At 29.7% G+C, this 26978-nt stretch overlaps 4 protein-coding genes and 1 non-coding gene across 5 annotated transcripts; 3 read left to right on the top strand and 2 right to left on the bottom strand.

Annotated features, from left to right (window-relative positions):
* Positions 1 to 1386: 1386 nt before the first annotated feature.
* On the top strand, positions 1387 to 6852 carry LOC112751835 (protein DETOXIFICATION 35). Its single transcript, XM_025801118.3, has 7 exons — positions 1387 to 1778; positions 3155 to 3780; positions 4450 to 4506; positions 4888 to 5126; positions 5226 to 5344; positions 6257 to 6343; positions 6649 to 6852. Exons 1-7 carry the CDS (start codon positions 1509 to 1511, stop codon positions 6712 to 6714), a joined length of 1464 nt encoding a protein of 487 aa, XP_025656903.1. The 5' UTR covers positions 1387 to 1508; the 3' UTR covers positions 6715 to 6852.
* A 1003-nt stretch (positions 6853 to 7855) lies between these two features.
* Positions 7856 to 11767, top strand: LOC112751834 (protein DETOXIFICATION 34). The gene is made up of 7 exons (XM_025801117.3): positions 7856 to 8193; positions 8803 to 9428; positions 10277 to 10333; positions 10451 to 10689; positions 11094 to 11212; positions 11285 to 11371; positions 11471 to 11767. Exons 1-7 carry the CDS (start codon positions 7927 to 7929, stop codon positions 11534 to 11536), a joined length of 1461 nt encoding a protein of 486 aa, XP_025656902.1. The 5' UTR covers positions 7856 to 7926; the 3' UTR covers positions 11537 to 11767.
* Positions 11768 to 15312: 3545 nt separating this feature from the next.
* On the top strand, positions 15313 to 19600 carry LOC112751833 (protein DETOXIFICATION 35). Its single transcript, XM_025801116.2, has 7 exons — positions 15313 to 15648; positions 16449 to 17074; positions 17671 to 17727; positions 18087 to 18325; positions 18478 to 18596; positions 18890 to 18976; positions 19233 to 19600. The coding sequence occupies exons 1-7, from the start codon at positions 15343 to 15345 to the stop codon at positions 19296 to 19298; spliced, it is 1500 nt and encodes a 499-aa protein (XP_025656901.1). The 5' UTR covers positions 15313 to 15342; the 3' UTR covers positions 19299 to 19600.
* A 1409-nt stretch (positions 19601 to 21009) lies between these two features.
* LOC112751832 (rRNA 2'-O-methyltransferase fibrillarin 2) lies at positions 21010 to 23949 on the bottom strand. Its single transcript, XM_025801113.3, has 7 exons — positions 23739 to 23949; positions 23333 to 23628; positions 23009 to 23104; positions 22823 to 22900; positions 22552 to 22728; positions 21672 to 21740; positions 21010 to 21401 (listed from the first exon to the last, which is right to left on the bottom strand). The coding sequence occupies exons 1-7, from the start codon at positions 23752 to 23754 to the stop codon at positions 21225 to 21227; spliced, it is 909 nt and encodes a 302-aa protein (XP_025656898.1). The 5' UTR covers positions 23755 to 23949; the 3' UTR covers positions 21010 to 21224.
* LOC112753603 (small nucleolar RNA snoR60) lies at positions 22013 to 22085 on the bottom strand. Its single transcript, XR_003177983.1, has one exon. It is a non-coding gene; the product is annotated as a small nucleolar RNA snoR60 (small nucleolar RNA).
* Positions 23950 to 26978: the final 3029 nt, after the last annotated feature.

Below are 26978 nucleotides of genomic sequence, written 5' to 3'. Positions count from 1 at the left end.
AGATACCCTTAATGGGCCAAGCCCAATAGTCTGGCCTGTTTTGTAGTTTGGTTTCTGAAAGAAACTCAGTGCTCTGCTCTTTTTTCAGATTTGTTTTTGTCCTTCTTGGCATTTCTTTTTCTTCACCCAAGAAAAACAAATCCAGACAATTTAGGACAGCTCATTATGGGGCACCGAACCAGATCCAAGCTTCACCCAGAACAAATATCGTGAACAACAAAAAAGAAAAGCTCTCCCCTTATTTTATACTATGTTGATTTTTAAAATTTTATTAAATTTATAATTAAATTTTTATATTATTTTTAATTTTGTAATGAGGTTATTTTCATATCAAAATTGTTAAAATTAACAAAATATTTTTTCAAAAAATATGTGATCAAAGACCGAATTAGATTCTTAATTGTGAGTATTTTTAATTTACCGAAAAAATATTCTATTAACTCCAATATTTTTTACATTATCGATCTAATTACAAAATTTAAAACAATATATAAATTCAATTAAAAAATATAAAGACATAATTACAAATTTAATAAACAATCTATTAGAAAATATAATTGCTGACAAGGAATTAACTCTATTGGCACGAGTCTTTCTTTAATTCTAGAAAGAGGAGTGCTATTCAACAACTTTTGTAATTTGTAGCCGTCAATATAAAATTACATTTAATGGTATAGGATTACTCACTTTTTTTTTTGTTAATTAAGAGCTTGTTTGGGTAAACTTATAAGAAAAGATCTTTTTTTGACTTATCTTTTTTTAAAAGATCTTATGGAAAAGTAAAAGTAATTTTATGTTTGGGTATTTCATGCAAAAAGATCTTTTTATCTATCAATTATGTTTGGGTATAACGATATAAAAGTACTCTTTTGTTTATTTATTAGGCGAAAAACATCTTTTTTTTAAGAGAAAAAGATCTTTTAAAAAAAGATGTAAATTACCGCTTCTCAAAAAAGATCTTTTTTTTATTTTTCTAGTACTTTTATTTTTAATACTAGAATTTGTCAAACACATTAAAACACAAAAAAAGAAATGAAAAAAGATTTTTTTTATCAAAATAATAGCGCCCAAACAAACACTACTGACCAAATTTTAATAAAAATGCTGGCTTTAAACTTTCTCCAATTGGTGTACCATCCTCTCTAGGTATTTTTTCTAAAATTCTTACTCACTTAATCATTCATGTCCATTTTTCAATTCTCTATTTCAGGTAAACTTAGAAACACCATCCAACCACGCATAAAAAAATCTTAATTTTCTTCACCATGTTTTTGGCAATAACAGTATTTTAATTACACATGTTTCACAACTTCATCTCATTTATTTATTTAGTGTAACATACTATTGTGAGAATTGTTTGCTTCTCTAGTTTTCTAGCTTTATTTCAAAAAGAGACAAGACTAATCATACCCCACTAGTGTTGTGTGTTTGTGTGCTAATAATTGTAGGTTGAAGTAATCATGTGAGAGTAAGTGAAGTGTGAAGAAGTTATCTTCAAAGCTCCAACCATGGAGGCACCATTACTCATGAGAGAGTCAAGTCCTCCAACAGAATCTGATGATTACTTGGAAGTGAAGAACTTGAAGGATGCAAAATTTGTGTTGTGCAGTGAGACAGTGAAGTTATGGAAGATTGCAGGGCCAGTGGCACTCTCATCACTCTTTCAGTACCTCACAGTTTCTTCACTCAACATCTATGCTGGTCACCTTGGAGACATTGTTCTATCTTCCATCTCTCTTTACCTTGGTGTCATATCCTGCTTTTATTATAATTTCCTGGTTCGTATATCTCACTTCAACCTTTGAATCTAAAACTCTAATACCATGTTATGAAACTACTGGTCCCAAAAGTTTAAGTTGATAAAAAAATGTAACACTAATAATTATATCTCTAATACTGAATCGAATATTCCTAAATCTCCATTGTACACATTGTACAAATATTTCATTGGTTCCTATAATTGTAAACTCCTACTATTTCTAAATCAAACATGGAAATTAATTCGATACTTCAATTATGATTAAGGTGCGAACCATTTTTATTGTTTTGTCGAATTAATCCAATTTTTTTATGAATACCAAGTTAAGTTAGTTTAGATTTTTTTTTTTTAACCAAGGTAGAATTTGCATTCATCTATGATGCACGGTGACACGGACACGGGACACGACACGACACGGGACACGCCGACACGCGAATTTTAAAATCTTACATGACACGGGGACACGCATATATATAAAATATAAAGTATTTTTTAGATAAATTGTAATGATATTTTGATATTTTATTGATATTAAAATATAAATTAAAATTTTAATTATTTTTAATGTCTTATTTTAATTATATCAAGTATTTAAAATATTTTTTATTTTAATAAATAATAATATATACTATATCTAAATTTATTTTAAGAATATATGTTAAGAATAAGACTGGATATGCGGACACATGATGGTATTTAGGTGTGTCCAGGCGTGTCCGAAGAATAATTTTTTTTTTTTTATTAAGACACGATTGGACACAGCAGACACGCGTGTCGGACGAGTGTCGATAAGTGTCGTGTCTGAAATGTGTCCGACATGCGGACATAATAACTCAGCGAAGTGTCCGTACTTTATAGGCATTCATTGATGAAAATGAGTACAAAAAGTCCATTAAAAACACACACAAGTTTAGAAATGGGACAACCTAATACCAAGACATAAAACAAATATATTATATAAAGAAAAGAAATGTAGGCTTGTCTTGAGAAGAAACTCTTCACTTAATTCAACTTCTTATCTCTACACAAATTTACAAATAGTTTTTTTTTTTTTAATCCAAATTTGCCAAATGAGGACAAATAAGTCTTTGACTTATTAATGTCATCACAAAAATAAATTAGTCTCTGACTAATAAAAAATACAAAAGCATCATGATCACTTAGAACTTAAGAAGATGTTTTTGTATTTCCATTAGCCAAAAGAGATGAAAAGTCTGAAATTTATTCGTCCTTTTTTCTTCTATTTATTATCCAAAAATTGTAGTTATTAGGATTGTATAACATGTATTTGGAAAATGTGACATAATAGACAGAAATATAGAGATATTACATGACAGTGATCTAAAATAAGTGTTAAAACAAACCAAAATGTGTATGTTTGAGCAAAAATTGCAGTTTGGCATGTCATCAGCACTGCTAACACTATGTGGACAAGCTTATGGAGCAGGACAAGTTAAATCCACTGGAATCTATCTCCAAAGATCATGGATTGTGCTAACTATGAGCTGCATAATCCTCTTACCAACCCACATTTATGCAACTCCAATCTTAGAGTTCCTTGGCCAAGACAAAGAAATATCAGAGCTTGCTGGAAACTATGCATTAAAAGCAATTCCATCCATGTTCTCCTTTGCTTTCATACTCCCCACACAAAGATTCCTTCAAGCTCAAAGCAAGGTTATGGTGATAACATGCATAACATTTGTGGCCCTACTTGTACAAAATTTGCTTCTTTATGTCTTCATCTATGGATTTAATTGGGGATCAACAGGGTTGGCTATGGCTCATAATGTCTCACATTGGGTTCTTGCTTTGGCTCTTGTTGTGTATGCTTCTTGTTGGTGTAAGGAAGGTTGGAGTGGTTATTCTTTCTTGGCTTTCAAAGATTTGTTGCCATTTACTTGGCTAAGTCTTTCTTTATCTGTTATGACATGCTTGGAGCAATGGTATTCTACTTTCATTGTCCTTCTTGCTGGTCACTTAGACAACCCTGTTATTGCTCTTGCTTCCTATTCTATTTGGTAAGATAATAATCAAACTTCATTATTTTATCATGACTTTAATTTTAATGATATTATTACTTATTAGATTTGTTCATTTTAATCATTTTTAAGTAAATATCTAATGATATGTTAATACATAATTAAATATTTCGAATATTTTTTTTTTAGGAAAAGTATAGATAACCAACAAGATTTTTGAACAATGTGAATTAATAAGGTTAAAAAAGTAAATTTAATTAGTAGCATTAAATTAGAGTGTAGTGTATTTTCATTTGATTGGTGGTTGTTCATATTGTTCAAAATTTTCATTGTTCCCCTAGCACTCTCCTTTTTTTTTATTCTGACATAATGCAAAAGACAGTTTGATGCACAAACATCCTGCGTTAACACAGGATCTAAAAAATGATCGTATCCAAAAGGATATAGACAACCTAACCTAATAATTATATCAGTAATAAATTCCATAATTTAAATCTATGATCGCTTAATCTTTACTTCAGGTTTCTATTCTGTTATGACATAATGCATAAAAGTTAGAAGTAATAAATAAATTCTTGAGAAATTATAGCTCTGGGCTAACATATTAACATTTTGTGAAATATGATATTTATTAGTTCCTTTTATCAATTATTTTCAGCTCTTTAATTTTCTCTTGATTTTCATAACTAAGATGCTTTTGTGTTTTAGCATCAATATTCAGGGTTGGTACTTGATGCTGCTACTTGGAATAAGCACTGCCATAAGGTGAGTTATATATAAAAATAAAATCCATTGGTGTATGATTGATGTAACGAAAAGAATAGGGTACCAATATATTATCTGTCAACTTATTGTCAACAATAATTAATTATTATATTTTAAACACATATATAAAAAGACACTTCTATTAAACACAGCCATAAAAAATGTATTTTTATTAGACACATCCACGAAGACACTTCATTAAACACAATTATAAATAAGAGTTGGCAGAAGTTGGCAGAAATACTATTGGTAACGTAACAGAACCGTTGATGTAATTATTATCTATAATTTAGAAGCATTTTATGCATAGAGTAGTAAATTTTCTTAAAATTGTTACACTTGATTGTTGATTTTATTGGTTTGTATGAATTGAATTTGAAGTGTTCGAGTGTCCAATACGCTTGGCATGTCACATCCAAGAGCAGCAAGATACTCATTCATTGTGACAATGTGTGAATCTCTCTTCATTGGAATTTCATTCATGAGTGTTGTTTTGTTGTGTAAACAAAACCTTGCCATGATCTTCACCAACAGTGAGGATTTGATCAGAGCAGTGGCTGATTTAGCTTACCTTCTTGCTCTATCCATGCTTCTTAGTAGTGTTTCACAAGTCATATCAGGTCAACTATATATAAATTTGCTTTAATTTGGTGACTTAACCTAAGTCACAACCCATAATAAATTCTAATAGACTTGTGTTTATATAATAATGTTGATAGGTGTTGCAATTGGAAGTGGATGGCAAGTGATGATTGGATACATAAACTTGGCATGTTATTATATTGTTGGACTCTCTCTTGGCTATTTTCTTGGTTTCAATTACCATTTGGGACTTAAGGTAATTATTAAATGGTTTAGTTATTCTGTGGTTTCTTATAGTTTTATCAAATTTTTAATTAGTTTTTTATATTTTTTATTTTTAATTAAATTTGTATATTGTTTTTAATTTTGTAATTAAGTCTTTTTTTATGTAAAAAATATTAAAATTAATCGAATTTTTATCTAAAAAAATATGTGATTAAAGATTTAGTTTGGTTTTTAATTATGGATATACCTTTAATTTACGAAGAAATATTCAGTTAATTTTAATATTTTTTAAACTAGAAATGACCAAATTACAAAATTAAAAGTAATGTAAGAACTTAATTAAAAAAAATATAAAAATTTAATTAAAAATTTAATAAAATTTGTCGACTAATTAAATTTTATTAAATAATTATATCTTCTTGCAAGCATAATTAATTTCTCAAAATAGCCTATATGATTTTATAACCATAAAAGGTATATCCAAAACATTATCTATTAAATTAATCCTTCGTATAAAATATAGTAAAATATAAAATATATATTAAAAATTATATAATACATATATATTTACATATAAATAAATAATTATTAATTTAATGACTTATTTTTAATATACACATAATATTTTTGATATTTTACAAAAAGAAATATTTGTTGAGTTACTTAAAAAAATTATTATTATACTCTTAAAATATATTTTTAAAACACAATTTAACTAAATTTTTTGAATTAAAATCTTTTAAGGTAAAAAAGTTAAAAAATAATTATTTTTAAATTAAATTAGTGAGACATATATTTCATAAAAATTATAAAATTAATAATAATTAACTCTTTATTTTATTATTTTACTAATTTTCTCTTTTTAGAGAATTCAAATTCTAATAGTTTTATATAAAAGATTATGACTAACATTTGTTTTTATTTTGATTTCGTGTGAATGTAGGGTCTGTGGGGTGGCACACAGTGCGGTAGTGTCATTCAAATATTTGTCCTTATAATAATTATTTGGAAGACCAACTGGACCAAGGAGGTAGTAATAATAATAATAATAATAATAATAATGTGAGATCCGATTATGTTATATGCACATAAAATCAGTTATTAAAATTAGTTATTAGTATAAAATATTTGTTAAAATATAAATATATATTAAAAATAAATTAAATCATATATATATTTATATACAAATATATTAGTAGCTAATTTTACTATATAAATATTATTTTTGCAATGGATCTTTTTCTTTAATTAAACAAGTGATTAAAGTTTTAGATATAGAATTAGCGATTTATGATTTACCAACCATAATTTAATTTATAATAAATATAATTGCAGGTGGAACAAACAGCTAACCGTATGAGAATATGGGGCTCTAGCAACCACCACAAGGAGATGATATAAGATGTGAAATTAGAAAATATATTTATTTTGTTATTAATAGAATTGACTATTCTAATATTATATTAGAATTTTGTAAAGTGAACTCCAAAAATATTGTTATTATTATTATTATTAAATATATTTCAAGATTCTCGACTATATGATTATTGTTAATATAGTTTTTTTCAAGTTTATTTTCTACTATTTTCACCACTTATCTATCTTTTATCTGATCTATTCTATTAAATGTTCTGATGATTTTCTCCCCATATGTTCCTACATGAATTTCTTAACACACTAATAAAAATTTAGTCAAAAATGATAAATATTTTGTGTTTTGCAAAATAATTAAATAAGAATTTAAGTTGAATGTGTGGTTGAATCTGGATGAATAATCCCACCACATTTTTCTATTTATAACGGGATCAACTATTCATTATGCTTTATGCAATCAATCAACGATAGTTGAGTAATTAGTTAAGGGATTAAGCATACTAATTATGTAAATTAGTTCATTCTAATCCTAATTGCTCTCACTAAAATCTAAAAGAACAAAACACTATATCATGATGATGAAGGCCCAACTTCCATGATAAAAACACTTTGAATAACGTGCCACAAAGTGCTTTTAATTAATTGAGATAAGACGTATGATGCACGGATAATGACACGGACACGGGACACGACACGAGACACACCGACACGCGAATTTTAAAATCTTACATGAGGACATGCATATATATAAAATATAAAGTATTTTTTTAAATAAATTGTAATGATATTTTGATATTTTATTCATATTAAAATATAAATTAAAATTTTTAATTATTTTTAATGTCTTATTTTAATTATATCAAGTATTTAAAATATTTTTTGTTTTAATAAATAATAATATATACTATATCTAAATTTATTTTAAGAATATATGTTAAGAATAAGACTGAACATGCGGACACGTGATGGTATTTAGGTGTGTCTAGGCGTGTCCAGAGAAGAATTTTTCATTTTTTTATTAAAACACGATTGGACACAGCAGACACGTGTGTCGGACGAGTGTCGGTAAATGTCGTGTCCGAAATATGTCCGACACGCGGACACGATAATTCAGAGAAGTGTCCGTACTTCTTCATAGGATAAGACTATAAACAAATTATGATCACATAAGGTTTGTTAGTTAGTATTGTTTGCAAGTTCATAACAAAATATTCATCACCCCTTTACTGAGTTCCAAAAATGGAGGAGGCACCATTATTGGTTATGGAAGAATCTACCTCAGAGGCTGATTACTTGGCAGTGAAGAGCTTCAAGGATGCCAAGTTTGTGTTGTGCATAGAAACAGTGAAGTTATGGAAGATTGCAGCACCAATGGCACTCTCATCACTCTTTGATTTTCTCACAATTTCTTCACTCAACATATATGCTGGCCATCTTGGAGACATTGTTCTTTCTTCAATATCTCTTTACTTTGGTGTAATCAGTGCCATCTATTTTACTTTGCTGGTTTGCTTCTCCCCATTCTTCCCACACTTGCTGCTACATCTTTTAATTAATTAATGTCTATGTTCCAAAAACACACAATTAAAGATAAGGTTAGAACTTAGAAATGTGTAACTTTACTCCCTTAAACTTTAGTCCTCATCTTATACTAATAACTACACTTGAAAGAGTAGTTAGTACTAAAATAGGGCATCTTGCGTTAAAAATATCGCACCCAAAGAATATAATATAGACAGTCTAACTTGATAATTATATTAGTAATTGATTTCGGTTTGAATTTTGTGACCTTAAAGTCACAAAAGACAACTCAACCGTTACTCCAGGACTCGCCTAACAAATAATAGTTATAAAAGTAATTAGACTTACTTTCAAATACTCTTTTTCTTTGAACATAAAAATTTTGAATTTTTTATGAGATTATAGCCTATCTCACTATCACAGCCATAATTTAAAAAAAATGAAAGTGCCTTTTTGTCTAGTGGTTAAAACCAGATTATTAAATTAATTATTTAAACATATATATACCATAATAAATTAGTCCTTGATATACCAATGTTTATTGTTATATATTATTATTATTATTGATGAACAAATTTAATGGAAAAATTGCAGGTTGGTATGTCATCTGCATTAGCAACACTATGTGGACAAGCTTATGGAGCAGGGCAAATTCAATTCACTGGAATTTATGTCCAAAGATCATGGATTGTGTTAGTTATGACCTGCATAATCCTCTTACCAACTCACATATATGCAACACAAATCTTAAAGTTTCTTGGCCAAGACAAAGAAATAGCAAATCTTGCAGGCAAGTATGCAATGCAAGTAATTCCCACCATGTTCTCCTATGCTATTAGTTTTCCAATTCAAAGATTTCTTCAAGCACAGAGCAAGGTCAATGTGATCATGTTCACATCACTTGTGTCACTAATGCTACAAAATCTGTTGCTTTATATATTCATCTATGCAATGGAATTGGGTACAACAGGGTTAGCTATGGCCAATAACATCACATGTTGGTTCATGGCTTTGTCTCTTGTTGTGTATGTTGCTGGTTGGTGCAATGAAGGTTGGAGTGGTTTTTCTTGGTTGGCTTTCAAAGATTTGTGGCCATTTACTTGGCTAAGCCTTTCTTTATCTCTTATGAATTGCTTGGAGCAATGGAATGGTACTTTCATTGTGTTGCTTGCTGGTCAACTAGACAACCCTACTCTTTCTCTTGCTTCTTATAATATTTGGTGAGACAATCAAACTTAGATTGCTTAGGAATTAGAGATAGTCAATAATAATGTTCTAAAGTTGGTAATTTGAAGAAGTTTATAATCTTTCAATATTGAAAAAGAAAATAATAATAATAAGTTATTTAAAATAAGGTTTAATTACTCCGTTGGTCCCTATAGTTTTGCGAAATTTTCAATTAGGTCCCTATACTTTTTTTCCTTTTAATTGGGTTCCTGCACTAAATTTTTTTTTCAATTGAGTCCTTACACTATTTTTTTCCTTTTATTTGAGTCCCTGCACCAATTTTTTTTAGTTGGGTCCCTATACGATTAAGCTAATTACTATCAAGAGAGACCTAATTGAAAAAAAAAATTGGTACAGGAACCCAATTAAAAGGAAAAAAAGTATAGGGACCTAATTAAAAATTTCGCGAAACTATAGGACCAACAAAATATTTAAACCTTAAAATAACAATATTATTAGATTAGATCTCTTTTATTCTCTTTATTACAAAACAGTTTTAGAATAGTGCTCGATTTTGCGATAAATAGGATTTATGATAGGAAAAAAATGTTAGAGGGCTATCAATTTTTTTTCAATAATTAGCTATTAATGTTTAAAAGTGTGGGTTAAAAACATGTTATTGAATTACTATACTTAAAAAATTAGATTAATGACTAAAAACAATAAATTTTGATGGCCCTTAAACGTTTCTCTAAAAAGAATGGTTATTCACTAAATTTTAATTAGACTCAAATGACCAATACCAAAGTCATACTAGGTGGTTACTGAATCTATTGCTAAGGGTTTTAGATAATTTCTTGTAGTGCATGCTTTTCTCTACTAACATGTATTTATGTTCTAGCTTCAATATTCTTGGTTGGTACACCATGCTGATGGTTGGAGTCAATACTGCTATAAGGTGAGGGGACAAGCTAAGATTAGATACTAATATGAATGTAAATATTCCCTTTAATAATTAGGTACTAATTATAATTAATCACTAATTATGGATTTTTTCTATGGCTCCAACATCAAGTGTTCGAATCTCTAATACACTTGGGATGTGTCATCCAAGAGCAGCCAAATACTCATTCTATGTGACACTGTCTCAGTCTCTCTTCATTGGAATTTTATTCTTGATTCTTGTTTTGCTGAGCAAAGAGCATCTAGCTCTCATCTTTACCAACAGCGAGGATCTGATTAGAGCTGTGTGCGATTTAGCTTACCTGCTTGGTGTAGCCATTGTTCTTAGTAGTCTCTCACAAGTTATATCAGGTATTTAATTACTTGCTTTGGTAAGTCCAAATTAAACCTACAAAGTACACAAAAATTAGTGTTTTTATATTTTATTTGGTAATAAATTAAAACAAGTTATAAAAGTTTATTTTTTTATTTAAAAAATTTGAAAAAAAAATATAATAATAAAAAATATAATTATAAAAAATTATTAAGAATAATACAAAATAAAAAATAAATTATATCTCTTGTTAGTGTGTCTGTGTCCTGTGTCTTTTTTGTCAGAATAGATACAAAATACACTAATTCAATCTCTCTAGACACAATATCTCTATTCATATCTCATTTGCCAAACATAATTTTATGTCTCTGACTCTCTGTATCAGTGTTCCGTGCATATATAATTAGAAAAACAAAAGAATACTGTGTGTGTGTTTTATTAGGTGTGGCAATTGGGAGTGGATGGCAAGTTATGGTTGGATACATAAACTTGGCATGTCATTACATTGTTGGACTCTGTCTTGGCTATTTTCTTGGTTTCAATAAACATTTGGGGGTTAAGGTAATAATTAAGGATCTTCTAATAGCACATGCATATAAAATGTGTCTTCCTTTATTAAGAAATTTCTCATAGGGTCTGTGGGGAGGCACAATGTGTGGCAGTATCATTCAGATTTTTGTGCTTATAGTCATTATTTGGAAGACCAACTGGACCAAGCAGGTAAATCAAATTTGGATCTTTTTATGTAATGCTAATTATCACACCAAGTTATTTATACTATATACGAGTTTAATTAACGTCAAATAAATGTGATTATAGGTAGAGCAAACAGCTAATCGCATGCGAATATGGGGCTCCAAGAATTTCCAGAACGACATGATCTAAAATTGAAAGTGTGTTGGATATGGGTGATGAGAGACAAGAAGCTGAATGTGGTTACTTTGTGTATAACTGTAATATAAATTGAGTTCCACTAGGGAAACAATGAGATATCTATACAATATGTATAATAGAATTTTAATTTGGCCCGCCAATGACCGAAGCCTACAATGTGTACAATGGATTAAATCTTTGGTCCATGAATAAAATGAACATCACCTATACTATTCAGAATAACCATCCGGATACCAAGGATAAAGAATCGAACTCTTGATCTTTCGGATCTAGAACTCTAATACCATATCATGAAACCACTCATCCCAAAAAGCGTAACCTGACAGGACAATGTAATACTAATGGCCATATCTTTAATACTTCTTAAACCTCTATTGTACACATTGTATGTTTAGGCATTGGCTCCCTATACTTTCTCAAATCTTATTTATCAAGTGTCTAAAGACACTACTAATAGTTAATAATACAATAGTAAAAAATTTTTGATAAAAATATAAATTAAATATTTTAAAATCTTTTCTTTTTGTTCTCATGTTCTTAGAATTATGAAATAAACAATTTGTTTTTAACTACGTGAGGATAAATTCATTTTTATTTTATGTGAATGATTTTAATCTCGATAATGACACGTGCCTTACGCCACTATCTATTGGCATGTGTTGAAAATCATAAAGATATCCAAGAAGATTAAACTTCATTGCTTCTCCTTCCTTCATCTTCTTCTTTGGGTCTCTTTCTAACTTTCTTTATGCCATTTTCTGAAGAAGGAGGGACCAAAAAAAAAAAGAAAAAAAAGTGTCCTTTATCCTTTTTATAAGTAGTGCAATTATTCGTTTTTGTTCATCCACATGTTCCCACTTAGCTTCTTTTCTTCTCTAAATTGTCCATTTCTTTCTCAGTTATTATTCATTTTAGTGCAATCAATGGAAACCTAGACTTTGAAAAGAGAGAGAAATGCTTTGGATTTTATTAACCAGTGTCGGCAATCCAAGATAGATAGATATTTTGCTAATATATGCATAATGAATATTGATTAAAATTTTAAATGTAAAATAGCTATTTACTTAAAAGCTAAGAAAAAATTGGCTTTAATTAAATAGCGTAATTGAATACACATATAAAGCTATTTTATATTGATGGTGCATGAGTGCATCAAAGTTAAATTTATTTTTTATAATTTCTAAATTTTTTAAATTTTAGATTTCAATAAAAAAATAGAAAATAAACTTGTTACGATGGGTAACCGGAGATTAATGGGCTGAACTCGTTGGGTTGGCCCAATAATTGTCTGAGAAAGGAAACCTCCGAGCAGGTTTGTGTTCCAGTACCTCCGTCTGACTTATGTGTATGAGAGAATGGGGAGTGGTACCTGCAAGGACACTCCGATGCCTAAGTCAGCAAAAGTGTAAGCAGGTCTAAAGAGTATTGGGACTTAGTAATACCTGAGGAGTGTCAATGTATTTATAGTGGTGAGCCAATAACCACCGTTGAGGTAGTTCCACTTTTAAAGGAGGATAACCGTCCATTTATCTTAGAGAAGTTGGGATATAGCTCTTGAAAGTGGGTTGAGAGATTTCAAAGGCAGTTACTTGTTTGAATGAGTGTTATCTGCCAGCTAATCTTCGTCCCCGATTTCTTTAGAGCAAGTCGTGGTAAGAACCGACTTCTTTGAGACAAGGTCGGTGTAGAGTGAGGGTGAATCCTTTAGATTGGACCTCTTATTGGGTTATGAGCCTTAACGTTGGGACAGGATATGAACAAAACTTGTTATTCAAGTTAAAACTCATAATAGTTATAATGAATACCTTAAGATAAGAATAGAAAATAATTTTTAATTAGTTAATATTAGTAAAAAAATTTTATTGTAACTTTGTTTTTTAATTTTCATTTACTGAAAAAAATTAGTTTTTGAGTTGAATTCATAAATATTTATAGTAAGAAAATTTAAACTTATTATACATTTATTAAATTATCCAAATTGTGATGAGTATATAATTCCTAGTACCTTAATTAAGAGGGCCCGGAGAACTACTAGAACATGGAATGGAATCATATTGAGATTTGAGCAGAATATTGACCACCACTACGTTAAGACACATGCATCTATATCCCCCTTAGATATTCCCAGAAGAAAAGTCACAAGTCACAAGTCACAACAGCAATTAATGAGAAAGCTAATTACTAATATTTCGACGCTGAATTTTGTTTGGACATCTGTTAGTAGTGTACTGTTGTTTTGCATAAAGATAAAGATATTATTTAAATAAGATATCTATTCAAATGAAGATGTTAAAAATATTTTTTTATAAAAATTCTTATGTTAAAAGTGTGTTTTGTATATTTAGTCATATTTAAAAAAAATAATATTTTTACAACATAATAAAATCAAATATTATAATTTATTATATAAAGATAATTATAAAATCTTTATGATAATATCTACTATTAAATAAATATGATTATATAAAAATATTTCCCCTAAAAAAGTCTTTGTAATAAACGTTTTTTTTTTTAAATTAAATGTTAATGTACACAATTACACTCGATATAACATAGGATTTTTTTAAAATAAAATTCAAATACTTTCTTATTAAAGTAATTTTGAGGACAGATATAGTGTGTGTGTGTTTTTTTTTTTAATTTAGAAAAAATAAAATATAATTTAAATAACCTATGTTCTTAGAATATATAATAAGACTATATTATTAATAAAATGTTTTAAATATTTTTATGTAATAAATAAAAAATAAATATATTAAATTTTAAATTTTTTAATTTATCATGTTAATATGTATCCTTAAAATATAAATTAGATAAATCCATTAAAATATCTAACATTGAGTGTTGGCCATGCAAACTAATGTTGTTAGCTGTTAAAAAAAAGACAAGCGCTATAAATTAAACGTGCCATACTTGTGTCTTAGTTGAGTAAAAGACAAATAAGAAAAGGCTACAACATTGCATATGAAAACAAAGGACTTGTTTCGTACAATGCAGCATTCTAAAATCGAAAACTCCGGTTAATAAAATATAACAGTCCAAAATAGAGTGTTAATAATTTCCTCTACACTATTTTCTTTTGTATGGCTGTGAAACTATATCAGCAAATTAAAGCGTTTGTGTAAAGGGGATGCTCCCGTAAAGATATAAGAAAACGTCTTTTTTTAAAGATATTTTTTAATAATTAAAATTTAACACATATAATTACTTAAATTATATTATTTTTGTCAAAATTAGGTCAGACAAATTAATTTGACCGAAAAATAGTGAATCAAATTTTGAATTCGTCTAAATTAATATTATTTTTTCATAAAAAATTACTACAATACCCTTATTATATAAAATGACTAAAATACTCTTATTATATATATTAATTTTAAGAATTCTAAATTTTAACCCTTTTCTTCTCTATCGTTATAGGATTAGAATTTAAAGTTTTCAAAATTAATATATATATATATAAAATAGGGATATTTTAGTTGTGTTTTATAATAGGGATATTGTAGTAATTTTTTTATAAAAAAATATTAATTTATACCGGTTTAAAATTTAATTTATTAATTTTTTTGCTAAACTGATTTATCTAGTCTAATTTTAATAAAAATAATACAATTTAATTAATTATATGTGTTAAATTTTAATTTTTAAAAAACATCTTTAAAAAAAAGACGTTTTTGACATCTTTATCTAAGTGGCTCCTTTGTGTAAATATCTTCATAGAGATAAGACTTACATACATATTAATTTATATATTAGAGTGTTATCTTTATATATAGAATTTTGGGGAAGAGGGTGGCATGCTTGAATTCAAAATGGAGGCACCACTACTAGTTGATGTGAGGAAAGAATCATGTAGTGATCATCATCATCATGATGAAGAGAATGATTACTTGGGAGTGAAGAGCTTGAAGGATGCAAAGTTTGTGTTGTGGAATGAGACAGTGAAGTTATGGAAGATAGCATTGCCAGTGGCACTTTCCTCACTCTTTCAGTTTCTCATAAATTCCTCAGTTAACATATATGCTGGCCATATTGGAGACATAATTCTCTCTTCTATTTCTGTTTACACTGGTGTCATCAGTTCTATCTATCTTTGTTTGCTGGTTTGTACCTTCATTCCTTCTCAATAACTCTCTTCTTACTTCTTCATTCTTATATTACTCATAATTCTTCATCCAATAACTTGGTTTTTCTTCTTTCCATTTCTCAACATATAGCAATACATACAGTGCTATGTGTTTCAAAAATGCTATAAAAAATGAGAAACTATTGGGGTTAACAATATTTAGTATTTTTGGCCATTATTTGGCCAACACAAATACTAAATTGTTTTTAACAAATAAATTTTATTAATTTATGTATGCAAATTTTGAAAAATTTGGGTGCAAATTGTATTGATTTATGTGTAAAATTTTGATAAATATAAGTGTAAATTATATACTTCTTGTATATAAAATGCCTGTAAATATAGATGTAAATTATTGCTGATAAGATACTTGCCAAAAATAATAATATTTGCTGGTCATGTAGCATTGCTCCAAAAAAAAAAATACTAATCAGTTACTAAATATTTCTATATATTAATGTGATATTTCATACATTTTCAATATATGTTTTGCAGTATAATTAGTGATCAAAATATTTTTTACCTTAGTCAAAAGTTGGTTTCTAGTTGAATATATATGTAATCATTTGATATTTTTTCCTTCTTTTAAATTATTTATTATACTCAAATTTTATATAAAACAACTATCATGGAGATTTCAATAAGATATTAACACAATAAATTAGTTAGTAAACAAGATCATTTTAGTAAATACTTTTATAATTAACCCTTGATTTTAAATTCATTGAGAACTATCTAATAATTATCTAAGAGTTCATGGTTTCAATAAAATTGCAGTATGGTATGTCATCAGCAGTGGCAACACTTTGTGGACAAGCATATGGAGCAGGACAAATTCAATCCACTGGAATTTTTGTTCAAAGATCATGGATTGCATTATTTGTGACATCCATATTTTTGTTACCTACACACATATATGCAACACCAATCTTAGAGTTTCTTGGCCAAGAAAAAGGCATAGCCAAAATTGCTGGAAATTATGCCTTACAAGTAATTCCAAACATGTTTTCCTATGCAATTAGTCTTCCAATCCAAAGATTCCTTCAAGCACAATGCAAAGTCAATGCAATCATGTTCATATCATTTGTGTCCCTAGTGATACAAAATTTGTTGCTTTATGTATTCATAAATGCAATGGATTTGGGTACAACAGGGTTAGCTTTGGCCACTAATGTAACAGGTTGGGTTTTTGCTTTGGCTCTTACAATCTATGCTTCTTGTTGGTGCAAAGAAGGGTGGAATGGTTTGTCTTGGATGGCTTTTTCTGATTTATGGGCATTTATTAGGTTAAGTCTTTCATTTTCTGTGATGACTTGCTTAGACCAATGGCATGGTAATTTTGTTGTGCTACTTGTTGGTCAACTTCAAAATCCTGTGATTGCTCTTGGTTCCTATTCTATTTGGTAAGATAATCAAATTAAATTTCATTGTCTGTTGTTATGTAATTAACTAATTATAGAGTTTAATTTTAATATACTGATAATATAAAAAGTTTACACAATCATCAATTTAGACGGTTGAAAATTAATTTGAGTAAACATCTAAACTGATTTTCAAGACATTTTTTATTGAATATTTTAATTACTAAAAAAAATTATTACACTAAAAATCCTTGAGATATATTGGTATTTTTGCAGAAAGAATAATTTATTTTATAATAAAATTTGTTATATGCTTTTTTTTTCAACACACATTAAAAATTTTATTGAAAGTGATGAAATAATTTGTCTTAAGAGAATTATTTTTAGAATAATAAAAATTTTTCGAGATCAAAGTATCAAATTTAAAATTTGTTGTGATCAAATTGAGTATTTATTTTTAATATTTTTTACTGATATGTAAAATATTACTTTATACTTTCCGTGTATAAAAATTAAATTCATACTTATATTGCTTGGAATACACATTTTTTTTTCTATTGAGTTTTTGTTGTTTAAAATCTAGCGTGTAATTCCTATGTTATCTTGGTTTACTTCACTAATGTTACTTTATGTTTCAGCATGAATATTCTGGGTATCTACGCCATGCTTCTCTTTGGAATGAGTATCGCCACCAGGTGAATGACGGATTATACTAAAAATCAAAATGACAATTATTATTATTATTAACAGAAAATAATATACATAATGGCGGGGAAATATGACTTTAAGAGAGTGTGTGTGTGTGTTTGATCTCTATTACAATATTATTTTTAAATAAGTCCTTACAAAAAAGTTTAATCTCTATTATACAAAAAAGTTTGTAATTATATTCTTACAATATTATTTTTAAATGATAATTATTTAGAGAAATTTGATTTAAAATTTATATCTGCAATAAGAATCTAATTTCTTTTAATGATAATTTGTGTTCATTTTTCTTTGTTTTGTTCTAATGCTTATTTCTTAATGTGATTTTTTATTATTGTACTCCTAGTGTTCGTGTGTCTAATACACTTGGCATGTCACATCCAAGAGCAGCAAGATACTCATTCTTTGTGGCAATGTTTGAGTCCCTCTTCATGGGGATTTTATTCATGATCGTAATCTTCTTTAGCAAACAACAAATTGCCACAATCTTTACCAACAGTGAGGATATGATCAAAGCTGTGGGTGATTTAGCTAATGTTCTTGCTCTAGCCTTGATTATTAGTAGTGCTTCGCTAGTGATAACAGGTAATTAATTACACTTCCTCTTTTAACCTTATATAATTATTCACCAAAGGAAGAAAAAAAAGGAAAGAACCTTGTGTTTGTGTAGAGTTATTCCATTTCCATTAACTATTAGGTATTAACCTTAGTTTGTTTTTTAATTATTTTGTCCATAGGTGTTGCTACGGGATGTGGATGGCAAGTAATGGTTGGATACATAAACTTGGCATGTTATTACATTTTTGGACTCTCACTTGGCTATTTTCTTGGTTTCATTCAACATTTTGGTGTGAAGGTATTCACCTTGACCTTGTTTCTATACCAATTATTTTTTCTTCCTTAATCTTCAAAGCGTCCCTTTAAAGAAAAAATAAATTTAATTATGGTACATTTATATAAAAAATTAAACACCAATATAGAATATATATTAAAATATAAAGAATAAATAATTTATTTATATTTATACATAAATACATAATTTACTGATTTTTAATGTATCCAATAACCAATAATGAAAGTACTACAGCATGGAAAAGCATCTTCTAGGCTTTATTTACATTATATTATTTGATACCTTGGTGGATGTAGGGGCTATGGGGAGGGACACTGTCCGGAAGTATTATTCAGATTTTGGTCATCACAGTTATTATTTGGAGAACCAACTGGACCAAACAGGTAACACATTGTTATTGTTATTATATGTAAGCTAGTTATGTCAACGTCTTAATCAAGCATCATTAAGCGAGCCAATTAAGTACTTTTTGTGTAGAATTTGGAAGAATCATTGTCCATCAATCATTATGCATTAAGAGCTATTACAACACAATGTTTCTTTTCCCCGAATGTTTCATCCTATTCAACCTGTGCTTTGTAATTTTCTTTTTAATCATCTAATGTTACCTTGTGATAAAATCATAAATACAATTTGCAGGTGGAGCAAACAGCTAATCGCATGCAAAAGTGGAGCCCCAAGGGAATCCGAAAAGAGATGATATAAAATATTAAAATGTAACATCTCCCAAGAACCTTAAAAGACACAAGAAAAGGACTCTGTTCTTCCCATTTCATATGGTGTGGAATTGTAATTCGTTAGTATAAAAAAAATTGTTGATATTGTAATCATATCTCAATAGGGTTAATATTTTGTAAAGTTAAGGGGTAAGTACGATTTTGGTCCCTTAAGTTTAGTGCCAGAATCGAATTCGTCCCTCTTGTTATTTTGCCATTAAAGTCGTCCTTAATGTTTTTTTTCGTATTAAAATCGTCATTTTCAATAAAATTTTTTGTTTTATTCCTAAACTACCCCTATCCTATTTTAATAATAAAAATTATAAAATTAAAAAAAAAAAAAGAAAACGCGTAAAAACGCGTTGGGGGTGGGAGAAGAAAAGGGTTACAAAACGAAGGGGGAGGGGAGGGGAAGAGGGGGACGGGGACGGCGCCGGGGAGCCTCCGTCATCGCCGCCGTCGTCGCCTCCTCCTCCTCCAGAACTCTGATGATGATGACGATGAAGGGGAAGGGAAGCCGCCGTCCCGCCGCCGCAGTCTCGCCGTCCCGCCGCCGCCTTGCCGCTCTCCGGCACCGCACCGCACCACCATCACCTTCTTCTTCTTCTTTGTTGATTTGTTGCTTTCTATTTTTGCTTGTGTTAAATTTGTGTTGGATTTGTTGATTTTCTGCTTTGTTTCTGCTTCTCTGGTGGTGGTGGAGGTGGAGGGTGGGGGGAAGGGGATACGGGGAAGGGGTGGGGCCGCCTGGTGGGAGTGTGGGTGCGGGGAAGGGGAGACGGGGAGGGGGAGGTGACGCGGGGTGGGAGTGTGGGCGCTGGAAAGGGAAAACGGGGAGGAGGGGTGACGCGGGGTGGGAGTGGGGGTGCGGGGAAGGGAAAACGGGGAGGGGGAGGTGACGCGGGGTGGGAGTGGGGGTGCTGGGAAGGGAAGACGGCGAGGGGGGTGACGCGGGGTGGGGGTGCGGGGAAGGGAAAACCGGGAGGGGGAGGGGGAGGGAACGCGGGGCGGGGGTGGGGGTGGGCGTGGGGGTGCAGGGAGGCAGGGAGGCAGGGAGGGGAAAGGGGACAGGGGGGAGGGGGAAAGCGGGGAGGGGGACGGCGGCGGTGTTGGTGGTGGTGCTGGTGGTGGAGGTTGTGGCGGTGGTGTTGGTGTTGGTGGTGGAGGAAGTAATTATGTTGGTAGTGGTAAGGGTATTTTTGTCCAAAAAAAATAAAAAGGACGATTTTAATACGAAAAAAAACATTAGGGACGACTTTAATGGCAAAATAACAAGAGGGACGAATTCGATTCTGGCACTAAACTTAAGGCACCAAAATCGTACTTACCCCTAAAGTTAATAATCCCTTCTAAGAGAGGATAAGTTATAAACTGTTACTAAAATTATAATCCAATGGCTGTTAACACTAAAGAACTTCCCAATTCTATATCAAAAGAAAAGATAAAATTCAAATCAAAATGCAGGGATTCAACCAGATAAAATTCATACATATGATGATGATATGAGAGCAACTGAATGCAAGAACCATATGGAGAAAAATGGCACTCGCAAGCATGTGCTCAATCATCAATTTTGGCAACCAAAAGGGCTGAATACGCTATTCATATAACGCATCAGTAACGCAGAGGATTGCCTTTTCTCCCTTTAAAAGAAACTTAATTGAAACATTAAGAGAAATTGCTTCAACCAAGCAAAAAGATAACAAAATAATCACTTTGATAACACTATAAGAAGAAACCCAACCATGAAATTACAAATTTACATTACACATTCTTTTGAAAAGCTTCTATCGAGTAGAGACTATCAGAACAAGGTGTAGGTATAAAAATCTCAAGATTTCTTTATTCACAATATATCACTAACATCTCAAGATATTGAATATTAAAACATGTAATGTAATCTTAAAAAACAAGTTTACTCGGCATCTTTTTTCTTCTTAGGCATTCTGTATCCACCAACGACACAGGCATGGTCCCGTTCGAATGGTTCAAGGGTGACTTGCTCAAAAGGCTTAAACTGCTCCGCCTTCAGCTTATTGACTTCACTTGCAAACACCGACTCCGCTGGTACTGTGGAATCTATGCAGTTGGCCTATTGCATACAAAAAAATTAGATTATTGATCACTACCCCTTTTTTCCAAGTCAAACAATCCAACACATTAAGGACTCGTTTGATCCACATAATCAAACTGCAACCATTAGGATAAGGTTTTCAACTGTTGCTGAGCAACTTTAACCATCTATCTAATTCATTCATAAATTATATTATGAAAGGACAGATTTCAATTAAGAATATATGTGAATTATGGATGTACTCCACATGAGAGGCATCTTATCAACAAAAATCTAACGTAAACAAACCTTGATTGAAATAACAAAATGACCCCCTGCTTTGAGATAATATGAGGCATTCAATGCTAAAATCCTTGCCTGCAAGGGTGATCAATATAGCATAAAGTTTTAGGGGGAAAATATTGATGCATAATCTAATTTATAATCCAGACTGTTGGTAACGTAAGGAAATAATGTTCTCATAGAACTATTATCCGGTTAGATTACAAGTCCACAAATAAAGCAGACTACATGCTCAGAGAAGACCGGAACATCGAAAGAAAAACCAACTTATCAAGGAACTAAATACTGCAAAAGCAAGTTTACTGTTCTAGAGAGAAAACATTGGGATAGAAAAAAAAAATAAGTCGTGCATCAGAATCTCGAATCTGCATCATCCAAGATGTCCTGAAGGGGAATCCGAGTATATCTCCTCATGTGCACAGATGTAACATATAGAAGAGGAAATTGTTCAAGTGAAAAAATACTTTGTATTTGAGAACTATTAACATCCATCAATTACTGAAAACAGGAAGCTTTTAAGAGAATTTTAAATGGAAAGTACATTGCATAAACATATAAAAAAATTTGAAAGAAAAAGACTTTGCCCTATGCAGCAGGTTATCACTAAAAGTTAAAAAAAAATAAATAAAGATAATAATAAAAACATCATTTGATTGCCTCAATGAAAATTTTGACATGCAAAAACTGTAGAGCATGAACATACAGAATTGGAGCAAAGAGATACTTACCTGAAGTTTGACAGCCATAAAAAGACATGAAAAGAAGATAAAAAATGAATAGGTTAAACAGTCAAAAGGAGGGTGGAACCATCCTCTAAAACTTCAATATTTAACAGATATATCTTTCACAATCGAATTGCCAAGAAGCTTAAAGCCTTAAACCACACCTGATCAGGCTGCGCAACATCAGAAAATATCACATCTACCATGCCAATCAACATCCTGTACTTAGCTGGATGTCTAGCATCTTCAATAATGGGTATAACATTGGTGCGTTTCTTCGCCATGTTGACCAAGTCACGCCCGCTACGATGAGAGAACTCCACGGCATAGACAACTCCATTCTGCATACATCAATCACAAACAACAAATTCTTAGCAGCTCTTGAAAACCATAAAATCACTTGAAATGATTATAGAATTTTGAATTAGTACATACCGGACCAACAACATCCGACACATGTGAAACAGTTGTTCCAGAAGCAGCTCCTAGGTACAGGACTCGAGCACCAGGTTTCTTTATAGAACACAAGCGAAGCCGATCAGAATATGCAAATTAATATACAGGATTCAAAGCAAAGGCTAAGACACAACACATGTTATTAAGACACCTGAAACTACTTACAATCCATATGTTGTCAACCCCACCGAGAATGGCAGCAGCCAACTTGGAACGGAAAGGGTTCCAAACCCTGTACTCATCTTTTGAGCCATCCTCCTTCTGCAGAATGTAATAATAGTTCATATGCAACATAACAGATGCTATGTTTAAGTACACTAATCTAATTTTTTCTTTCTTTTTGCAAGGCATGAACAAGATAATAACAGATGCTAAAACCAACAGCTCTCAAGCATTTCATTACATAATGCAGCATATTATAAAAATCAACAAATTATTTACACACCAAAAAAGAAAAAAAAATTGGTACAAGCTGAAGAAGAAAATAACCTGCACAGTGATCCTCTTCTCATTATAAACAGCTTCACCAGGAACCAAATTCTTAGTAACAAGAGCATCTTCTTTACCCTTTGCAATGAAAATACCTTCATGTCTGTGAGGTTCAACCACAACCTTGCTGCCTCCCTTCATTCCTCCACGGCCACCCCTACCTCCTCCACGACCACCACCACCTCTGCCGCCGCCACCTCGAGCTTTGAATGGCGTACCTCTTCCACCACCACCACCTCTCCCTCTGCCTCTGTCACCTCTGCCACCCCTGAACCCTCCACCAGCACCACCACGACCTGCAGAAAATGAAATTTCAAACTTATCAAACATTATGAAGAACCAGTAGAATCAAGCCAAAAGTACTAGAGATTGAATTACGAAAAAGGAAACACGATTTGGCAATAACCTCGGGGAGGAGCCATCTTCGAAAGCTTAGATTATAGAAGGGTTTGAATGAATACGGATCGGAATGAAGACAAAATGAAGTGTGGTAATGAAGAATTTATAGCTAAACTTTTAGGGTTTAGGGTTTTTGACAGTGCGAGTCTCGGATCAACGAGTTGCTTTTTTTTTTTTTTGGTCATGGATCAACGAGTTGCTTGGTTACTGGCTCTGCGATCGGGAACTACTTTGTGGACCGAAAAAACTTAATGGATCACAAAGCCCAATTAATATTAAATATTGAATTCATTTTAATTTTATTATTTAAATTTTAGTTGGATTTTAAATAGACATGTGAATAACTTCTTTTAGCATTTAAGAATGGTTTAATTAGTGTCCGAAATCTAAAGCTTGTTCAACTATCTTTTAATTAATGTTGAATTAATAACTTTTTAAAGTAGAAATTCTAAAAAAATATAATTAAAGAAAAAAGCTCAAAATTAAAACATTAATTAATAAATTATAAAAATAACTTGATTAAAAATATTTTTGGTAGCCGACTCTATTTACATTCTTAAACAAAGGTCGAAATTCTGGGAGGCACTTAAGCTGACTAAATACATAATATAAAAACTACTCAAATACTTAGATATTGGGAGACACTTAAACCGATTAAAAGCATAATATAAAAACTACTTAAATTTAATAATTAAAGATCTTTTGTTTCATTTTTCTTTAGTAAACCAGACATCACTAACGATGATGTCTATTGTCATAGTTCCTATAATGCTCATCAAGATCTGATTTACATACAACTAGAGAAACTGAAATGAAAGTAATTGATAAATTCGTATTAATGAAGAATCACATTAATTACAATACCAATAATAACTATATATATGGTTATACTATTTTAACTAATTTTGTACAGTTCAATAAAGCTAATGATAACAGATCTGAACAAAATGCCTAATTAAAGCAATGGAGTACTAAAGGAGTACTAAAAGAGTACTACTTCTAATTTCCTATTAAATAATTAATCAGCAACCGTTATAATCTAGACAAGTAGTGCATACATTGGTTTCGTTAAGATGAACTCTAGACTGATGATCTTTAAGAGCGTGATCATTATCACAGTCTTTATCGCATAAGTTACAAAAACCATTAAAATCTCTTCTTCCAATCTTTTAGCTTAATCTTTTATTTTTCTCTTTTTCTTCTTCTTTTTCTCTTTTCTTGGCTTGCTTACTCTTTTTTTATTAGTCTTTTTTCTTTTTTTTTTATCTTTTTTTTGTTTTTTCTCTTCTTTTTTTTATTTTTATCATTATTATATTTATACCTATTTAGTCCTACAGTAGCCATTTTCTATTAATATAAATATAACAAAATATTAATAAATAATATATATTTTATGTGTGGTTATTAATTAGTAGGTGAGATTGAAATTTAAATTAAAGCTTGGTATATATACTACCTATAGATGTTATAAAAGTGTGATATTGATTTTACAACTAACATCAAATTCATAAGCTAGTAGGTATCTAACTATTTTGCATGAGTCTAATTTAATACCCAACAATGAATTTATTATTATCTAACTGTGTTTCATAAATTCATCAAAATAACATGAGTTTATTTATAATTAGTAGACATAAAAATTGAAAGTGAATAAGGGTAAAATAGCATGAATATAATTTTTATAAATTATAATTTATATATAAGAATATTAATTATATATTTAATATATCTTTTTACATAAATAATTAATTTAATAATTAATATTAATATATAAATAATATAATTGAAAAAGTAAATAATTTATTTTAAATATTATTAATGGATAATTTAGATATACATAAAAATATTATATTAATAATATTTCTATAATTTAAGTAAAAATATGGTACTCCAAGAGTACTCTCATGTATATCTTTATTAGGATAGAAAATTAGGCATTCTAATTTATCATCCTAACAAATTAGAATGTATAATTAGTGTTAGCAACCTAAAATTTGTTTAACTATACTTTAATTAATGTTGAATTAACAACTTTGAAATGAGAGATTCTGAAAAAATATATAATAAAAAAAAGAAAAAAATGAAAACATTAATTAATATATTATTAAAATAACTTGAAACATAACATTAAAATATAAAAATCTTTTTGGTGGCCGACACTATTTACATCCCCATACAAAGGCCAAAATTCTGGGAGGCACTCAAGCCAACTCAAAACATACTATAAAAATTATGCATTCTAATTTACGATCCTAACAAATTAGAATGTATAATTTTCTATCCTAGTAAAAATATACACGAGAGTACACTTGGAGTACCGTATTTATACTTAAATTATAGAAATATTATTAATATAATATTTTTATGTATATCTAAATTATCCAATAATAAATATCAAAATATTTAGAATACTAACTTACACATAACTTATGTAATTTAGCAATTTATCAATATAGTGTGTGAAAAATAGAGCTAACTTACTAGCAAATAAACTAAGCTTAATATATTTAAGCTTGGGCCATTTAATAATAAATTTTTTAACTCAACTTATCTAATTATTCATGAACCAATTTGACTTACTTCTAACTTTTTTTTTTTTTGTATTTTTTCTATGATCAAGCCTTATTTATCAGTTTTTTAATTTAGAAATATACTTAGATTTATAATAATTTTTTTCTTATAATAGAATTTGAATAATTTAGACATATATAGATATACTTGTTTAAATAGTTCTCCTTTAATTAATTAGCAGTCGATTTTCACTCCAAGCATAACAAGTTTTAAATTTCCAATCCAACTCTCATATTTATTCAAGTTTTAGAAATTAATCAATATATATTAGTTTATTTCTTAATTGATAATATAAAATATGATTTTTCATCTTATATTTTTTAAGTGGTACAAAAAAATATGTAAAAAAATATTGTATAATAAAAAATCACACTTTATAATATTACTCACAAAAATTATTTCAGTTTATAGATAGATTTTTTTCTTTAATATATGTTATCCTTTAAATTTTACAGTTAAATGTATTCACAAATTTTATAATATCTTTAAAATAAAAATAAAAAATTATTTACATATCTAAAAAAGCATATATCTTATATATTGGTATATTATGGAAAGTTTCTTAACGACTTAATTTCTATGTGCATCCCATCTTTGGTAAAAAAAAAAAAAAATCTTATACGTGCATCCTCAGTTTTTTTGAAAACAGTACTTTACTGAGATAGATTTTGAAACC

Source organism: Arachis hypogaea, chromosome 15 (genome assembly GCF_003086295.3).
Source record: "Arachis hypogaea cultivar Tifrunner chromosome 15, arahy.Tifrunner.gnm2.J5K5, whole genome shotgun sequence".
NCBI lineage: Eukaryota > Viridiplantae > Streptophyta > Magnoliopsida > Fabales > Fabaceae > Arachis > Arachis hypogaea.
Note: the sequence above shows the minus strand (reverse complement) of the source record. Positions and strands in the feature narration are given on the sequence as shown.